Source organism: Palaemon carinicauda, chromosome 31, assembly GCF_036898095.1.
Source record: "Palaemon carinicauda isolate YSFRI2023 chromosome 31, ASM3689809v2, whole genome shotgun sequence".
Lineage (NCBI taxonomy): Eukaryota > Metazoa > Arthropoda > Malacostraca > Decapoda > Palaemonidae > Palaemon > Palaemon carinicauda.
Window position 1 is genome coordinate 32899539 of NC_090755.1, and position 15276 is coordinate 32914814.

The following is a 15276-nucleotide window of genomic DNA, read 5'->3' on the forward strand; positions in this document are numbered from 1 at the left end:
TCTCTCTCTCTCTCTCTCTCTCTCTCTCTCTCTCTCTCTCTCAGGCTCTCTCTCTCTCTCTCTCTCTCTCTCTCTCTCTCTCAGGCTCTCTCTCTCAGGCTCTCTCTCTCAGGCGCTCTCTCTCAGGCTCTCTCTCTCTCTCTCTCTCAGGCTCTCTCTCTCTCAGGCTCTCTCTCTCTCAGGCTCTCTCTCAGGCGCTCTCTCTCAGGCTCTCTCTCTCTCTCTCTCTCAGGCTCTCTCTCTCTCTCTCAGGCTCTCTCTCTCTCTCTCTCAGGCTCTCTCTCTCTCTCTCTTTTCTAAAAGCTTTTACTGTAATATCATTATTCATCACTTTCATCATGCGCGTTAAATGCCTTCGTTTGTTTACTGAGCGCATAAGGAAAAACATTTCATTTGGAAGTCCTAAGAAAAATTAAGTAAAACATTGGTAATAACAAAATCAACATACTGTACTGAATAATCAATATATTCGATGCAAAAACTAACCTATACACAGATGTGTAAATGCGTTTGTTTTCTTCATTATGATCAGAGATAAACGTAAACAAAACATTGGTTGCCATTTTTTATCGTGCTTTTTAGCGTGTTTAGGAAACGCATGATATAAAATCGCCTTTAATATTTGTGCCGGTTTTAGTTTAGGGTACTGTAGTACATGCATTAAGTGTTCTGTACATTAAAGGGTAGTTTGTTAACAGTACTACGTACAAGGGAAGGTTTTAAAAGTCTGAATATACATGTTAAATAAATACGTAAATATGGTGTCACTACTTCGCGGATTTTCACCCATCGCGGTCGGGTCTGGAACCTATCTACCGCGATAAACGAGGGCTCACTGTACTTACTTTCGTCGACAAAACCTACCGGTGAGCGGGGCCTAGGGCGCCATCCCGAGGTGCCTGCGACTGCTGCAACCCCCAGGAGTTGGCTACGGGGGATGGAGACTCGCACCCATTCTTCCTCCGGCGAAAGGCTTCTCCTGAACTTCCTCCTGGGGGATCTGGAACGTCTACTCACGTGGCGGTATCTTGAATGGGAGCGCGAGCGAGATCACCTCCTGCAGGACCTATCTCGCCGTCTCATATGTTCTCTCGGGGCTCCGTCTTCCGACGAGTAGGAGTAGGCCTCGACCGAGGAGCCCGAAGACCTGTAGGACCTCGTTGGAGGGCCTGAATCTTGCCGCGTTACTGGTGGTTCTGCATGGGGTTCGGCCGGCGATGAATGCTCCATGAAGTCTGCCGGGAACGTAACTGAAGGCGTTGGAGGGGAGCAGGGGAGCTCCTCGCTGGGGAACCAGGTCTCAAACTCCTCTTCCATCCTCAGGGGCGATCTGAAGGGCGTCTTCGGAGGCGCCCACACGAGGGTGTCTGATGGCGGCGAGTCGTCCTTCTCGGCGGCACCCTCGGCTGCTGACGCACCTGAAAAACCTGCCCAAGAGGCAGGAGAGGAGACTGACGCCGTTTTACCCCACATCGGATTGTCCGACGAGAAGGGACCTGCTTTCACCAGGGCTCCGTCCCCCGGATACACACCCGCCCCTCCCTCAGGCCCTCCACTTGCCTGGACCGAAGACATAATCCCACTATCAGGTAAATCAGACTCCTGGGGAAGGGCCACAGGCCGCTTCCCCACAACAGACTTACCTCGACCCCTACACTGGGTAGGGGAAGATAGCAGAGAAACTCTGTCCGACGGGACGCCAGGCGAAGCGAGGGGCGAAGAGACGCTGGACTTCCTAGGGGACCGTCGAGAGGCCTTCTTCTTCTTAGTGCTGTATTGCACACACTGCACTTCATTCCAGGACTCACACTCCGGACATGTGGCTGTAAGGGAACACACACTGCCCCTACACGAAGAACACAAGGGGTGCGGGTCAACTTCGGGCTTAGAGAGGAAAGCGCCACAGAATTTGCCGGCCACAGGCCCAGGGCAACGACGGGGATGCTCCATAACGCACTAGTAATACACAGCGAGACACAGGAACACAGAGGGAAAGGATAGGGAAGCACACAAAGGGACCACATGGGGATCGCGTGAGACATAAAGGGGTCGGGGATACAAAGGGTCGCACTGGGTTAAGAGAGAGCGTCGGGGTGTTAACGCCGACGCGACCAAAAACTTACTGGAGATCGAGACCTGAGCAAGCATGCTCTCTGACCCCGGGTCGTCTCTGGGCGCGTATCAATCCGCCAGAGATTACCCCATATAGAAAACGGGAGTAGGGTAAACTACACAAAATTCTGGTCGGATGGGAGGCGATACCAGATACTCCTAAGAAAGTAGTTCGAGGTAAGTACTCCGTGTTGGAACAAAAGAAGGTTAAAGAATGTGTTCCTTGGTCTAAAATTGATGAATAAAAGAATCTTTAAGCTTAGTATCAATATTCTAACCATATATAAATGAGTGAAGATGTCATCTCTTATTCAGCTAGATCCTCTGCAACAGTAAGACAATTTGAATTCTCAGACATGACTTGCCTAAGTTATGAATTAATCGATTTTCTGTGTAAAAAAAAAAAAAGAAAAAAATACTTACCAGTTTACTTCTTTATCAAACTTCATCTCCTTCTTAGTTGTGATAATTTTTACAGGCTGCAAGTGAAAAAGAAAATGCTTAAAACTATGGCAATGTTTCAACAGACTGAATTATACTGAGGAAAAACAGTTGTCATAAGTTGCATAAACTTATGTTACCAAATAAAATTTAGATTTTATCAATGTATATATTGTCAAACTATTTCCCTTTCAAGATAGAACAGTTAGCAACAAATAAGATAGAAAAAAATTCAACCCAGAGACCCTAACATTGGTATCACAATTTTATGGGAAATTTGCTAAGATATTCTACTACTGTAGTTGTTACCTTTAGAATCTTCATCTGTTGTTTTATATTTAAATTATACAATTGCTATTATACTTTAAAAATTGTTCGGTATTTTGCTAGATTTTATTTTTTTTCAATTCAAGTAAGGGTGTCAGAACTGCAAAGTATAATGCCAACAGATACCAACACTTCAAACTACCAAAGGCAAAAATGTCCTTGCCTGGAGAACTATAATTTATGCAACAAAAATATTACTGGATGGTTATAATTATTAAGAATTCATGTGTATGATATCTAAGATTTGAACTCAATAGAACATGAGAGATGGGGAAGGCCAAGGTAATGCCTTGGTTTTTTGGTTACAAGAGTTAGGAGTTTAAGAAAATACCACAAATTCTTAAAGTAAATTGTATTTTTCTTAACTATACAAACCTGAATCTTTTCAACAGAAGCATGTCTTTAGTATGTGCTGGCAAGACAATTGACTCCTCACCAAGGTAGGTGGGGTAGTTAGCTGGCAGTAAGTAAAGAGAGCCCATCATGTCACTTTTGATCAACCTTTGGCTTATATAGTTAAAAGTACAAATCAAGGTAATCAAAGCAATGTTAAAGCTGTTAGGTCTTTGGCCAATACCGACAAAAAAGGGAAGCTCAGACTAGGGTATTGAGCACCCATCTCTCTGTAAGGGAGATGACCTTACAAGTGTGGGAAAAAAAAACATTAAGCCTCATATGAATGAAGACACCAACCAATCTTCCCCCTTGTAAGGGGGATGGAAGAAATGTTTCTAAAAAGGCACTTCATTACATAACTGACCAACATCAGCCATCAAAACTGCACATAGGGGAGATATGCTCAAGAAAGAACTCGGGCTTCGCAACATCTTAATAGGAAGAAGCAAAACCCCTATCACTCCAAAGACAAATCCTACCTACTTCAGCAGCAGCTGAGAGGATGTCTTACCCAGGTAGCAGGAGGCCTGAGGAACAGAACAAATTGACCATAGAATAAGGTTTCAGGGTAGGTAAGACTGGTCAAAGCTCTTTCAAGTGTAGACCCTTCCCCAAAGAGGATAGATCCAATCTCTACAGAGAACCTTCTATGACAGAGGAAGGAGTCCTAGCTTGTGATCTACTGAATAATAGCTCTGCCAAGGGAGATACATTCTCTGCAAACTCCAAAATAAAGATAGTCTCTCAGAGTCTACATGAGATCTAGCTGAAAAGGAGACCACTCAAGTAGTGCCACCCCAATGTCTTAAGGAGGGGACCATCGAGGTGCTCAATCCATTGCGGGACCATTACCAGCTGATGATATGTCAGAAAAGCCCATATACTGGTCTCTAGCACCACCTGTCCAATTTCAGGGACACTGTTACAAAGTGGCTTCAAGAGCAGCATATACAATACCCTTTACTACCCTAGGGTCAGTTGATCGACAATTGAGGGGCCACTTACCTCAAAACGGTGCCAGAGTGGTAGCTCTCATATCAGGCTTACACTTTAGTTGACAAGAGTTCAAAGGAACAGCTCAGCAGGTGAGCTCATTACCGTCAAAAAAAGAGATTGTGCAAAAAGTCCCACCTTCACCTGGCCCATGGAGTCGGTGTTGGATCTCAACAGGACCTTCCACTATCATTCTGTCTACCTACTCTGGAGGTTTAGTCTAAGTATGATAACTGATAACCACTCTAGAAAGTAGCGCAGTTTCTATAGGGACAGGGTTCTCCTTCATTGTCACGTCAGGACTGATGAATATACTGTAGGTTCAATGCTCACCATCACCTGGCCTAAGGACTCACCGGACCGAACACTAAATAAAATCGGTCAGCGGGTGATATCTGCCACTCTCCTGAACAAGAAAAATACATGCTAAAGTCACGACGAGAGACTTTCTGTGCGACTACTACAACTTTTTCTTACATCTGAAATAAAATCTTCTGAAGAATACTAAAGGAAGGCCGCAAACACACTATATTTCATGTAAAAGGTTCCTACTGATCAAGAACTGGTGGGCTATCTCTGAGTTTGTTGATATGAGTACAACATATGGAATTCCCAATAAAACAGGATTCAAGAGTATTTGTCATTTGCTTAAGAGTCACCAGACTTCTCTAATCATGAAAAGATCAAGGAGTAGTCTCAATGCTTTGGAAAGATTCCATAAAAGCATTCCAGGAGGCCCAAGCATGAACATCTTGGTAATGAAAGAGAAGCTTTGGAATAGGTGAAGACCTAAATGTACTCCAAAAATCTTTCAAGTCACCATGAGAATGAAGTTTTCCTCCCTGTAGGCTGATTATGGAGCGAAAGTTTAAACAGAACACAGGCTGAAAGTACCGATTCGCCTGAGAAAAGAATTGACTAGTGCTCCATCCATGGGACATTAATTAAAAGCTGACAGGAGCCAGGATTGTTCTACTTCTATTGCATATCCAGAGATGGAACCTGGAAGGTAGGCCCAGGCTCACTCCGGATAGTGGATTGAGAGATAGCTTACACTCATTTGGGGAGCCCTACTGTTAGTAAGAGAGGATGGCCCTCTGGTAAGGGTGTAAAAACACTTCCACCGTATGTCCTGCATGTCGTAGAAAGCAACTAAAAGGACAGCTACTGCCTTGTACAGTAGTCTCATTTTTTAAAGAAAAGGCTAGGCCCACTGCCAATAACTATGGAAACTACTGCCTTGCAGTTGGACTATTTAGTCAAAAGATAGGCCCACCGCCAATAACTGTGGTTGATGACTGCAAGGGCATGCAATAATAAAAATCCTCTGCCAAATTAAGAGCCATGCCTGATCCTATTAGAAATGTGGATGCAGCTAGAGCGTCCCCTGTAAGCGATGTGCGTTAGGATCTACCTACTGGCATGATAAAAGGACGAGGGGTACTGCAGGGTTCACAACTGAGGGCAAAGAGGCCTGTGACAGGATAGAAAATCAGAGCAGGTATTTGGAATATTGGTAAACTAATGGGAAGATAGTTGATGTGATGGAGAAGCAGAAGATAGAAGTGTTGTGTGTGCAGGAGAAAAGATAGAAAAGAAAATGGAACTAGATACAAGAAATGGGTATAAGCTCTCTTACAAAAGGTCATGAGAGAAGAATGAGGTTGGGGTCATAATAGGTAATAACTGGATGAAAAAGTGGTGGAAGAGAATAAATGATAGGCTTTGTAAGATCCCAATGATAATGGGGGGACCAGATATTATTTCAGCATATGCCCCTTAGATGGGTTGTCAAGACCAAGAAAAAGAATTATTTAGACAAGAGTTTGAGGCAGCTATTATAGCAGTGAAAGAGAAGCTAACCATAAGAGCAGACGTGAATGGCAGAGTGGGGAAGAATAGGATGAATATGAGGAGGTATATGGAAGCCATGAGTTTGGAATTAGAAATGAGGATGAGGAGTATATATTAGAGATGGCTCTGAGGTTTGAATTGCCATATAAGAACACCTGGTTTCTGAAGCTGGATAAGCATCTGATAACCATCAAATGGATTACATACTGGTTAAAAAAACAGACATAAAAGATGTGATGATCTGTAAAGTGATTTGAGGGAACCATGAGTTAAAACAACATAAAATAGTAGTGATGGATTTTAAAATGAGAGGTAGAAAACCAAAGAGGAGAAAGAGGAGATCAATTAAAGTTTGGGACCTTAATGGAGAACATATAATTATTTTAGCAATTTTTGAGGACTGTGGGAGAGACAACTGGAAAGGGTGATAGGGTAAAAGAGTGGAAAATATCTGGGTGGGTATGAAAGATATATGTATAGGGAGAAACGGAGGAATTATAGGGAAGAACCAGCGGATATGTTGTGTCGATTGATTGATTGATTTGGAGATTTCAGGCATCCTGACATCTAAGGTTATTGACACCGATATGGTGTGTCAAAAGGAGAAAAGTTGTGGTGAGAGAGAGAGGTGCAAGAATTTGTTAAAAGAAAATCAAAGGCATTTAGGGACTGGAGAGTAAGGCAGGCACAGGGAACAGAGGAACTGTACAGAGAAGGGGAAAATGATTCTAGGAGGAACGTATGTATAGCTTCTGAAAGAGCGGTAGAGCAATTAAATGAAAGGCTAGGACCAAAGGAAGGAGAGAAGGATATCTACAAGATTTCCAACATAAAAAAAAAAGCAGACAAGGTTTGGAGCCACAGGTATTCATCAGGGATAGAGACAGAAATACATTGCACAGAGAAGATGATATTACAAGGAGATGGAGAGAATATTTTGCACAACTATTGAAAACTAAAAATGAGAGAATTGCTGATTGAAGAACAAGATGTGGAGGGACAAGTGATGGAAATTCTGAATACACAAGTGAAGTAGACATTTAGTAAAATAAAGAATGGTAAAGCACTAGGTTTATCAATTTTAAATTGAAATGATAAATATACTAGGTACAGAGAGGGAAGAATAGATGCCTGATTTATTATTGAGGGCAATATGGGAAGAGAACATTATGCCTAAAGACTGGGAAGAGAGTTTAATGGTATCTTTATTTGACCAGAAAGGCGACATCATAGAATGTGGTAACTGTAGGGGAATTAAACGAAGAGAGCATGGTTTGAAAGTTTTTGAGAGGGCACCAGATGAGAGATTGTAAAGATTGGGAAACATCAGTATGGATTAATGAGGGGAAGGGGGACTATGGATGCCATCTACAGTATATAGTAAGGCAGTTACGGGAGAAAATACTAGAAGGAAACCAGAAGCTCTTCTGCACTTTTTTAAATTTAGAGAAGAGATGTTTTGGTGCTTGAGGAAGTGTTAAGTCCCAGAGAAGTTGGTTAGAATGGTAGAGATGATATAAAAAAGAACAAGGATACAAGTAGTAACAGCTGTTGGAGATACAGAAACCTTGAAGTTAGTATTGGCTTACACTAGGGGTCAGCATTATGCGCGTTTTTATTTGAGCTGGTCTTGGATGTGTTAAGATAAGAGATCAGAAGAGTTGTGGGAGTGGGTATATGTAGATGATTTGCTGATTACTGCTGAAATGAGGTAGAATTACATAAAATATTGTAGAATTGCAAGAGACTTTGGCAAAGGGTGGCTTGCGGGTAAATGGGGATAAGATTGAAGCTATGGTGAATAGTAAGGAAGGTAGGGACAGGATAGCCATACATGAAAGTAGAGGCAGAACAATTTTAAATACTTGGGAACTACTATACATCAGGAGAAAATATGTGAAGCTGAAGTTGAGAATAGGATAAAAGCAGCATGGGGGAAGTGGATGGAGGTAGCAAGAGGGATGTGAGATAAGAAAATGCCAATCAAGCTAAAAGTCATAATCTATAGCACAGTAATAAGACCAGTGTTAATGTATGAATTGGAAACATGACAAATTCATAGATAATTTGTATTTTTCCTAACTATACAAACCTTAGCTATTTATTAGGGGTTATACTTTCGGCGGAGCTGAAATGACGAGCCATTAAAATCTAGCGAGGGTTAACTACCCACACCGCTAGTTAGCGGGGGTAGGGGAGGGGGGGGAGCTTGCTACCACGCCCATTCACACACCTGTGATTTAGTCACTTTGCTTGGAGGTAGGACTTCAAGGGGGATAGGGATGGCGGGCAAGTTTGTATAGTTAGGAAAAATACAAATTATCTATTAATTTGTCATTTATTCCGTAACTGGAATACAAACCATGCTATTTATTAAGGGTGACTCACCCATTAGGAAGGGTGGACGTCCCTGTCAATCTGGCTTTTGGCTTTGCCCGGGGGCTCCTTATCCGAGTATGTTAGTACTCAAAAATAAGGAGTCCCTGCCCTTGCTAAACCTTGCTACGCAAGGTCTGCGGCCTATGCAATTTGTGTGTTGAGACCTGCAGAAGTGTGACTGTCTACGTAAAGTTATTCCGAGTCTATGTAGGAAAAACCTGATGTAACCAAGACTTCCCAATACCATCTCGCCAGGGTATGGGGACGCAACAGTATTAGCTTAATACTAGGCACACAAGGGAGCATGGTTTACCTGCAGTGGTTTGAGGTCAGCTTATGCAGAGAACCCAGGATGCTGGTTCCCCACGAGTAGGTAGGATGAAGAAAAGAATAAGAGCCCTTCAAATCTTTTCATTCACGCAGACTAAAACTGGGTAAAAGTGCCCTCAACCTTCTGCTACTTGTCCAATAAGGAGCCTGAGGTATACAACCAGCAGTTGTGCAGCCAGCACCGGACCGATAGAGATCGTATCGAGTTCCTGTGGATCACGTCTTGCAGGAGAAAAATTGTGAACGTCACCTGGAGCATCCACATCCTTTCTTGTAAAACCTGCGTCACAGAGTAATCTGCTAAGAAGGACCAGGGGCATAGTTATGCACCTGACACTGTGAGTCGTCATGTCGAGATGATGTTCCGATGATCCTCCTCTAGTCTCTCCCAGTGCTGATGACAAGAGAAGGGACCCAGGCAGGATGTTGCCGTTTTCTTTAGGTAAAGTCTCATACCTTACCCTGGGTACAGTAATGGATGATCTGAATCGTCCGTTACCGAGTTGAGACTTGTGTAGGATCCGTCACCTCTGGAGACTGTGTCTGGTGAAATACTCAGGGACGAAACTGAACATTGTTTTTCGCCCTTCTCAATGATGGGCGATGTCCAAAGAGAGACCATGAAGTTCCTTGACTCGTATGGTTGCTCTCCGAGTGTGTAGGAACATTGTGTTCTTAAATCAGGAGAAAATTTGTTGCCTGGTGAAGTGAAACACAAGGAGATCCCTTTAGGGATCGGAGATTTGAACCATGTTCCGAGAGGAAGGTCTCAATTCCGACTGGGGAAAGGCAAGTTGTAAGTCCGTATGATTTAGGAAAAGTCTATCACTGAGAGGGTGTCCCTTTATTTCAGTTTGAAGGTGAAGGATCAAGGTTGAGTGATCATCTTTACCTGTCGGAACTGAATAGGGGGTCTTTTCCTCTTGTATATACTCGAGGATTCCGCTATTGCTGGAATCGAGGTATCGAGTGAAGAGACACACTTTTACATGACACCAACCACACAAGACGTTATACTGTCTGGTAGACTGATGCTGAGGAATTCCTCAGATATCTAGACAACCTTTTCGCAAAGAGGTATTGGGTAGTCTCCAGGCGTATAATCATAGCAAAGCTATAGCTTGTGGTAGGTGTCGAAATGGGTCGTCTGTGTTGTGGAGAGGGTTCTCTTGGAGAGACTATCAGGAGCTGCAAAAGGTTTGGAAACCGTTCTACATAATGCCATAGCAGAGCTAGGAGAGTCCTTGAGAGGTTATGTTCTAGCCTTCTTGAGTGCCCTTTTCCAGATAAAACAGGGACGAGGCGTAAACGTCATTGTTGTACTCACCGCTGTTGCCAGAGAGCCTTGGGGCCTAAGGCTGGTGAGCAATGGCAGCCTGAGATTCAGGAGCATTGCGAACAGACCCCTAGTTGGAGGACCTAGTAAAGTCGGGACTTTGTCGGCTACATGGCAATCTAGAGTCCATTCGGTATACCTTATCTGAGATGCTGTGCACAGATTGTTGGCGAACACGTTCTTCCAGTCTGGAATGAAGCGGGCTGATAGTGGTACCGAACGGACTTTGGCCCATCTTAGTGTTTATACTGTTAGACGGGAAGAGGATACGAGCAAGTCCCTTCATGCTTGTCGATGTGAGTCTCTATGTGTTGTGTGGTGAGTTGTCCATCACATCACTGAGTGGTCTGTTAGGAACCGATGAGGCTGCTGAAGGACCGGAAAGTTGGCATTCATCTCTTAAGAGATTTAAGTGAAGGTACTTTCGGGCTCTGTCCAGAGGGCTGAGGTCGTGTGGTGCAGCACTATGGGCCCTCTTTTCTTCTTTTTCCAACTCACGTCTCTTGGAATGGGAGTCGTTCTCGTTTCGAGAAGGTTATGTGGAGATTGGTGTCTAGAATCATTCCCAGATACACCAGTCTTCTGGGAGGGAAGTAAGGAAGACTTCCGTAGGTTTACCCTGATCACTGGATCTTGGTAAAAAGACGTCAGAAGTTCCGGTGTTTAATGCAAGGTTGCCAATGAGTCTGCTAAGGTTAGTCAGTCGTCCCGAGACAGGGGAGACAGAAGCCGATCCTGTGAGACCAGGATGGGTGTAGTGGAAAGACCGAAGCACAGCGCCTTGAACTGGTGTTTCTTGTTTGTCTAGACTGAATCTTCCAACCTTCCTAGATGGATGGTTTGGACCTGGGGGTAAGTGTCCTTTAGGTCAAGTGTGCAAATAAAGACCTGAGGTTTTAGCCCTTGTTCGAACTCCAACATGGTGTGGACATCGACCCAAAGGGACAGCTCCTTGCTGATCCTTTTGCATGGAAGATTGTCGATGCTGGAGTCTTGACTCATGTCGTGAAGGATCAGGCGCGATACCCAGTGTAAGAATTCTTCTCTGAGAGAATTTCTTTAACTAACAGAAGGAAAGCAACGCTTAGTCTTACCATGCGCCCTGATGGGATTGATGCTATTCCTTAGAATAGAATCAATCTGGCGAATGTTAATCAATGGTTAACCGTTGGGTATCATGGTTACTGTGCAGTTGGAGAGTGTTCGCAAGTAGTTCCCTGTCGACAAGCCGTTGATGAGGGTTGTCGAACGTTTGCCGATCACTTTAGGGTGATGGCAAACGGCCAGTAGTGAGAAGTATGTTGTATACCTTCTGATTTAAGGAAACTACAGGAAGCGGTTGACTATTAAGTTAGAGTCACGAACTGCTGGCAAATTGCCAATGACCGATGAATCAGTGGTCTGTGAGCCGATGGTGAGTGAGCGGTCAGCAAGCTGATTATGGTCCCCCCTGGTTGGTCAGAGATGAGCAAGCTGATTATGGTCCCCCCTGGTTGGTCAGAGATGAGCAAGCTGAGGGATCGGCTGGTCAGAGATCAGCGATCTCAGTTCAATGATCGAAGAAAGATGAGCTGCCCATCGGTGATCTACTGATCAGCAAGCTGATGACTGGTTATTGACTAGCAAACGGTGATTGGAAACGCTAGCAATTGGAGATCGTTAATCATTGGAGGGACTAGAGATCAAAGATTAGCACTGAGCTAGCAATTGGCGATCTGGTGATCAGCGACCTAGCAATCAGTAAACTGTGAACTAGCCATCAGCAAACAGTGATCTAGAGATCAGACTGTTGATGCTTTCCCGTTTGCTGACGGTGGTCTGTCAAGGAAAAAAGAAACTTCAGAAGAGACAGGGACCAAGGATTCCCCGTTTCGATTCCCCTTGTAGGATGGAATCTTCAGGATCTTGAATCCTTCTGTGAAGCCTTATTCCTCTTTCCCGGTGGCAATGTTTATGTGTCTGCGGGGAGGAATGGGGCAATGGTGACCTGTCCAAAAAGCTTTATTCCTTTTTACTGCCTATTGCACGAGTGTGTAGGAGAGTACTGGAGTGATGGCACACAGGATGATGCTGGTGCTCAATTTCTGCCTGGAGAGCAGGCAAGTGCTGGCTCTTGGACAAGAGCTGGTGCATTGGATCTGCAAGCCCTGACTCTTTGGCAAGAGCTGGCGCATTGGATCTGAGACCGTAACTGCGCAGGAGGACGCAGGAAAGTGCGGAAGAGCGCTGGCGCGCAGTAAGGCACTATGTAGTTTTGTGCATTCTCCCAAGAATGCGCCGAAGCGTGTGACTGGTTGCACAAGGGCGGGTGCATTGGCGCGAGTACTACGTGGAAACTGCTGGCGTGCGCGTGAGGAAGACCATTGGCGCAGGAGACCATCAGCACCTGTGCGCAGAACACTGTCGGCACGTGCAAGATCATTGGAGCGCAAAAGCATTGGGGGGCGTGCGCGCGGAAGGCCAATGGGTGTTCACGCGAGAGACCTTTGGTGACCAAGTGCGGAAGGCCGTCGGCGCACACACGCGGAGGACTGTCGGCGCGCTCACGCGCAGAAGACTGTTGGCGCGCGCAAGTGCAATGCTATTGGCACAAGCGCGCGCGTGAGACCCTTGGCGTGCGCAAGACTATTGGCACGCGCACGGGAGACCCTTGGCGTGCGCAAGACCATTGGCGCGCACGCAAGAGACCATTGACGTCCGCGTGCAGAAGACTGTTGGCGCGTGCGGGAGACCATTGGCGCCTGCACACGGAAGACTGTTGGAGAGCGCGCGTGCAAGACTGTTGGCGCGCGCGGGGAAAATCATCGGCGCCCACACGCGTGCGAGACTGTTGGCGCGTGTGGAAGACTATTGGCGCATGCACGCGGAAAATCATCGGCGCCCGCGTGCGGAAGACTGTCGGAGGCCGCACGCGCGAAGGTAGCGCTAGTAGGTTGGCAGATCAGCTGGCAGGACGATCAGGAACTGGAATGTGCCCTTTGGAAGGGCAAGCATCCACCGATGGGGACCGTAAAAAAGGTCCGCATTAGAGTCCAGGACCAAAGTCCAAAGGACTACGTTACAGCAAGGTTGCGCTGGTCTGGTAGATCGGTAGGTCCGCTGGCAGGATGATCAGGAACTGGGATGTGCCCTTTGGAAGGGCGAGCAACCACCGATGGGGACCGTAAAAAGGTCCGCGTTAGAGTCCAGGACCGAAGTCCAAAGGACTACGTTGCAGCGCAAGGTTGTGCTGGTAGATCGGTAGGTCCTGGTAGGTCTGCTTGATCCTCCGACGAAGTGTCTCTATGAGTGGCCTCTCTTGCGAACGAGAGAGGTGAATACTTAGTAGAAGAGACTTGAAGACACCTATGATGACGCCCATGAGGGCCGGTGGATCAGCAAGCTTACCTTTAACAGTAGCGATCCTCCGCAGAGGAGTCTCTATGAGTGGACTCTCTTGCGAACGAGAGAGGTGAACACTTCGTTGAAGACACTAGAAGATGCCCATTGAGGGCCGGTGGATCAGCCAGTTGACCTTTTAACAGTAGCGATCCTCCGAAGAGGAGTTTCTATGAGTGGCCTCTCTCGCAAACGAGAGGTAAGAACTTCGTAGAAGAGACGTGCCAAGACCGTGCTCCGCCCCTGAAGGAAGAGAAACTCAGCAAGGGGGAAGAGAAGTCTGGGTAAAGGCAGCAACAGCAGTCGGAGATGATGAATTTATTAACATGTGGGAAGTTCTCCCTCTGAAGGGAGAAACAACCTCACACCTGGGGAGGAAACTTCCCTCGGAAGGGAAATTGTCCAACCCATGGAAGCGAACATCCTTTGGCGTTCTAAGATGATCTGAAGTGCTGGTCATGTTGTTACGGGAGTACTTCTAAGAGAAGGGATGACGTCCATGACGACATCCTCTGAGGGACGGCAGAGACAGCAGATTCCCCACACATGAACAGAACAGCTCTGCTTCGTCGGCACTCTTAGTCAAACGAAGAAAAACTGCATAGTTAACTGGGAAAAAATAAAATTAATTATTTAACAGAAATTCCCTAGGGAGGAACTCCGAAGAGGAACCTCGAGGGAACAACATAAAACCAAGTATTGCGCCCTTCCTTCCCCAGTCAACATCCATGGGAGAAGGGGGTAGCGGGGTAACTGTAATAAAAACAGAATTACAATTACTGTATCTAAATCAGTTAAGAATATTCACTAATAGTGAGAACCACTGACCCTCCGAAGGGAAGTGTTCCCCAAGGAGAAAAGTAGAAAAGTTAAAATACAATTATATTTTCACTAAAAATTATTGAGACAAACAATCGAAAGAGCAACCTAACTCGCGCATGGGAAAGGAGCTTCCCTAATAGTACACTATTGTTGTAAAGGTGAACGAGCTCGAGAAGAGAAAGACCGTCTTTGAGAGGCAACATTCCCTTCGCTCAGAAATCCATGTTTTCCGTAGGAAAAGGGAAAAGGCGAAGACAATAGTTGAATGAAGAGGGTCCAGGCGATAACAATTCCCCTGCGGCGGCCGAGTTAACGGTTATATGCCGACGGGAAGACCAATGAACCAGAGAGGGAGAGATTGTTCCCCACGAAGTGGAACTGTGCTAGCCTTGCTAATGTACGCAAGTGTCGTCGTGTACGTATCACACACACAGCACAAACACTGAAAAGGAAACTTATCACATTTCTATACACACATATATATATACATAAACATTAAGAATGTTTTCATATAAATACAAGTATAAGAAAAAGTAAGTTAAAAGACAAAAATTAATGGCAGTCCAGAATAGGCGAGGAGGGAGAGAGGAATCAACTGTTCTCGATCCGAGCCAAAAGTAAAGTGACTAAATCACAGGTATGAGAATGGGAGTGGTAGCAAGCTACCCCTCCCCCTACCCCCCTCTAACTAGCGGTGTGGGTAGTAAACCCTCGCTAAATTTTAATGGCTCGTCATTTCAGCTCCGCCGAAAGTATAACCCCTAATAAATACTGTGGTTTGTATTCCAGTCACAGAACAATTGACCTTTCAGACAAAAAGAGAGTGCAAAGCTTAAGAGAACAGAGATGAGAATGTTGAGGTAGATTATAAGAATATCATTACTTGAAAGATTGGAATATTATGAAAT

The 15276-nt window shown here is 45.3% G+C and overlaps 1 protein-coding gene across 3 annotated transcripts in view; it reads right to left on the minus strand.

The window, feature by feature from the left end:
• Positions 1 to 15276, minus strand: part of LOC137624387 (uncharacterized) — a 212916-nt gene that overhangs the window by 137918 nt on the left and 59722 nt on the right. For all 3 annotated transcript variants that reach the window (XM_068355118.1, XM_068355120.1, XM_068355119.1), the window contains exon 3: positions 2536 to 2591. In XM_068355118.1, coding sequence (XP_068211219.1) covers positions 2536 to 2591 — 56 coding nt within the window. The remainder of the gene's footprint in view (positions 1 to 2535; positions 2592 to 15276) is intronic.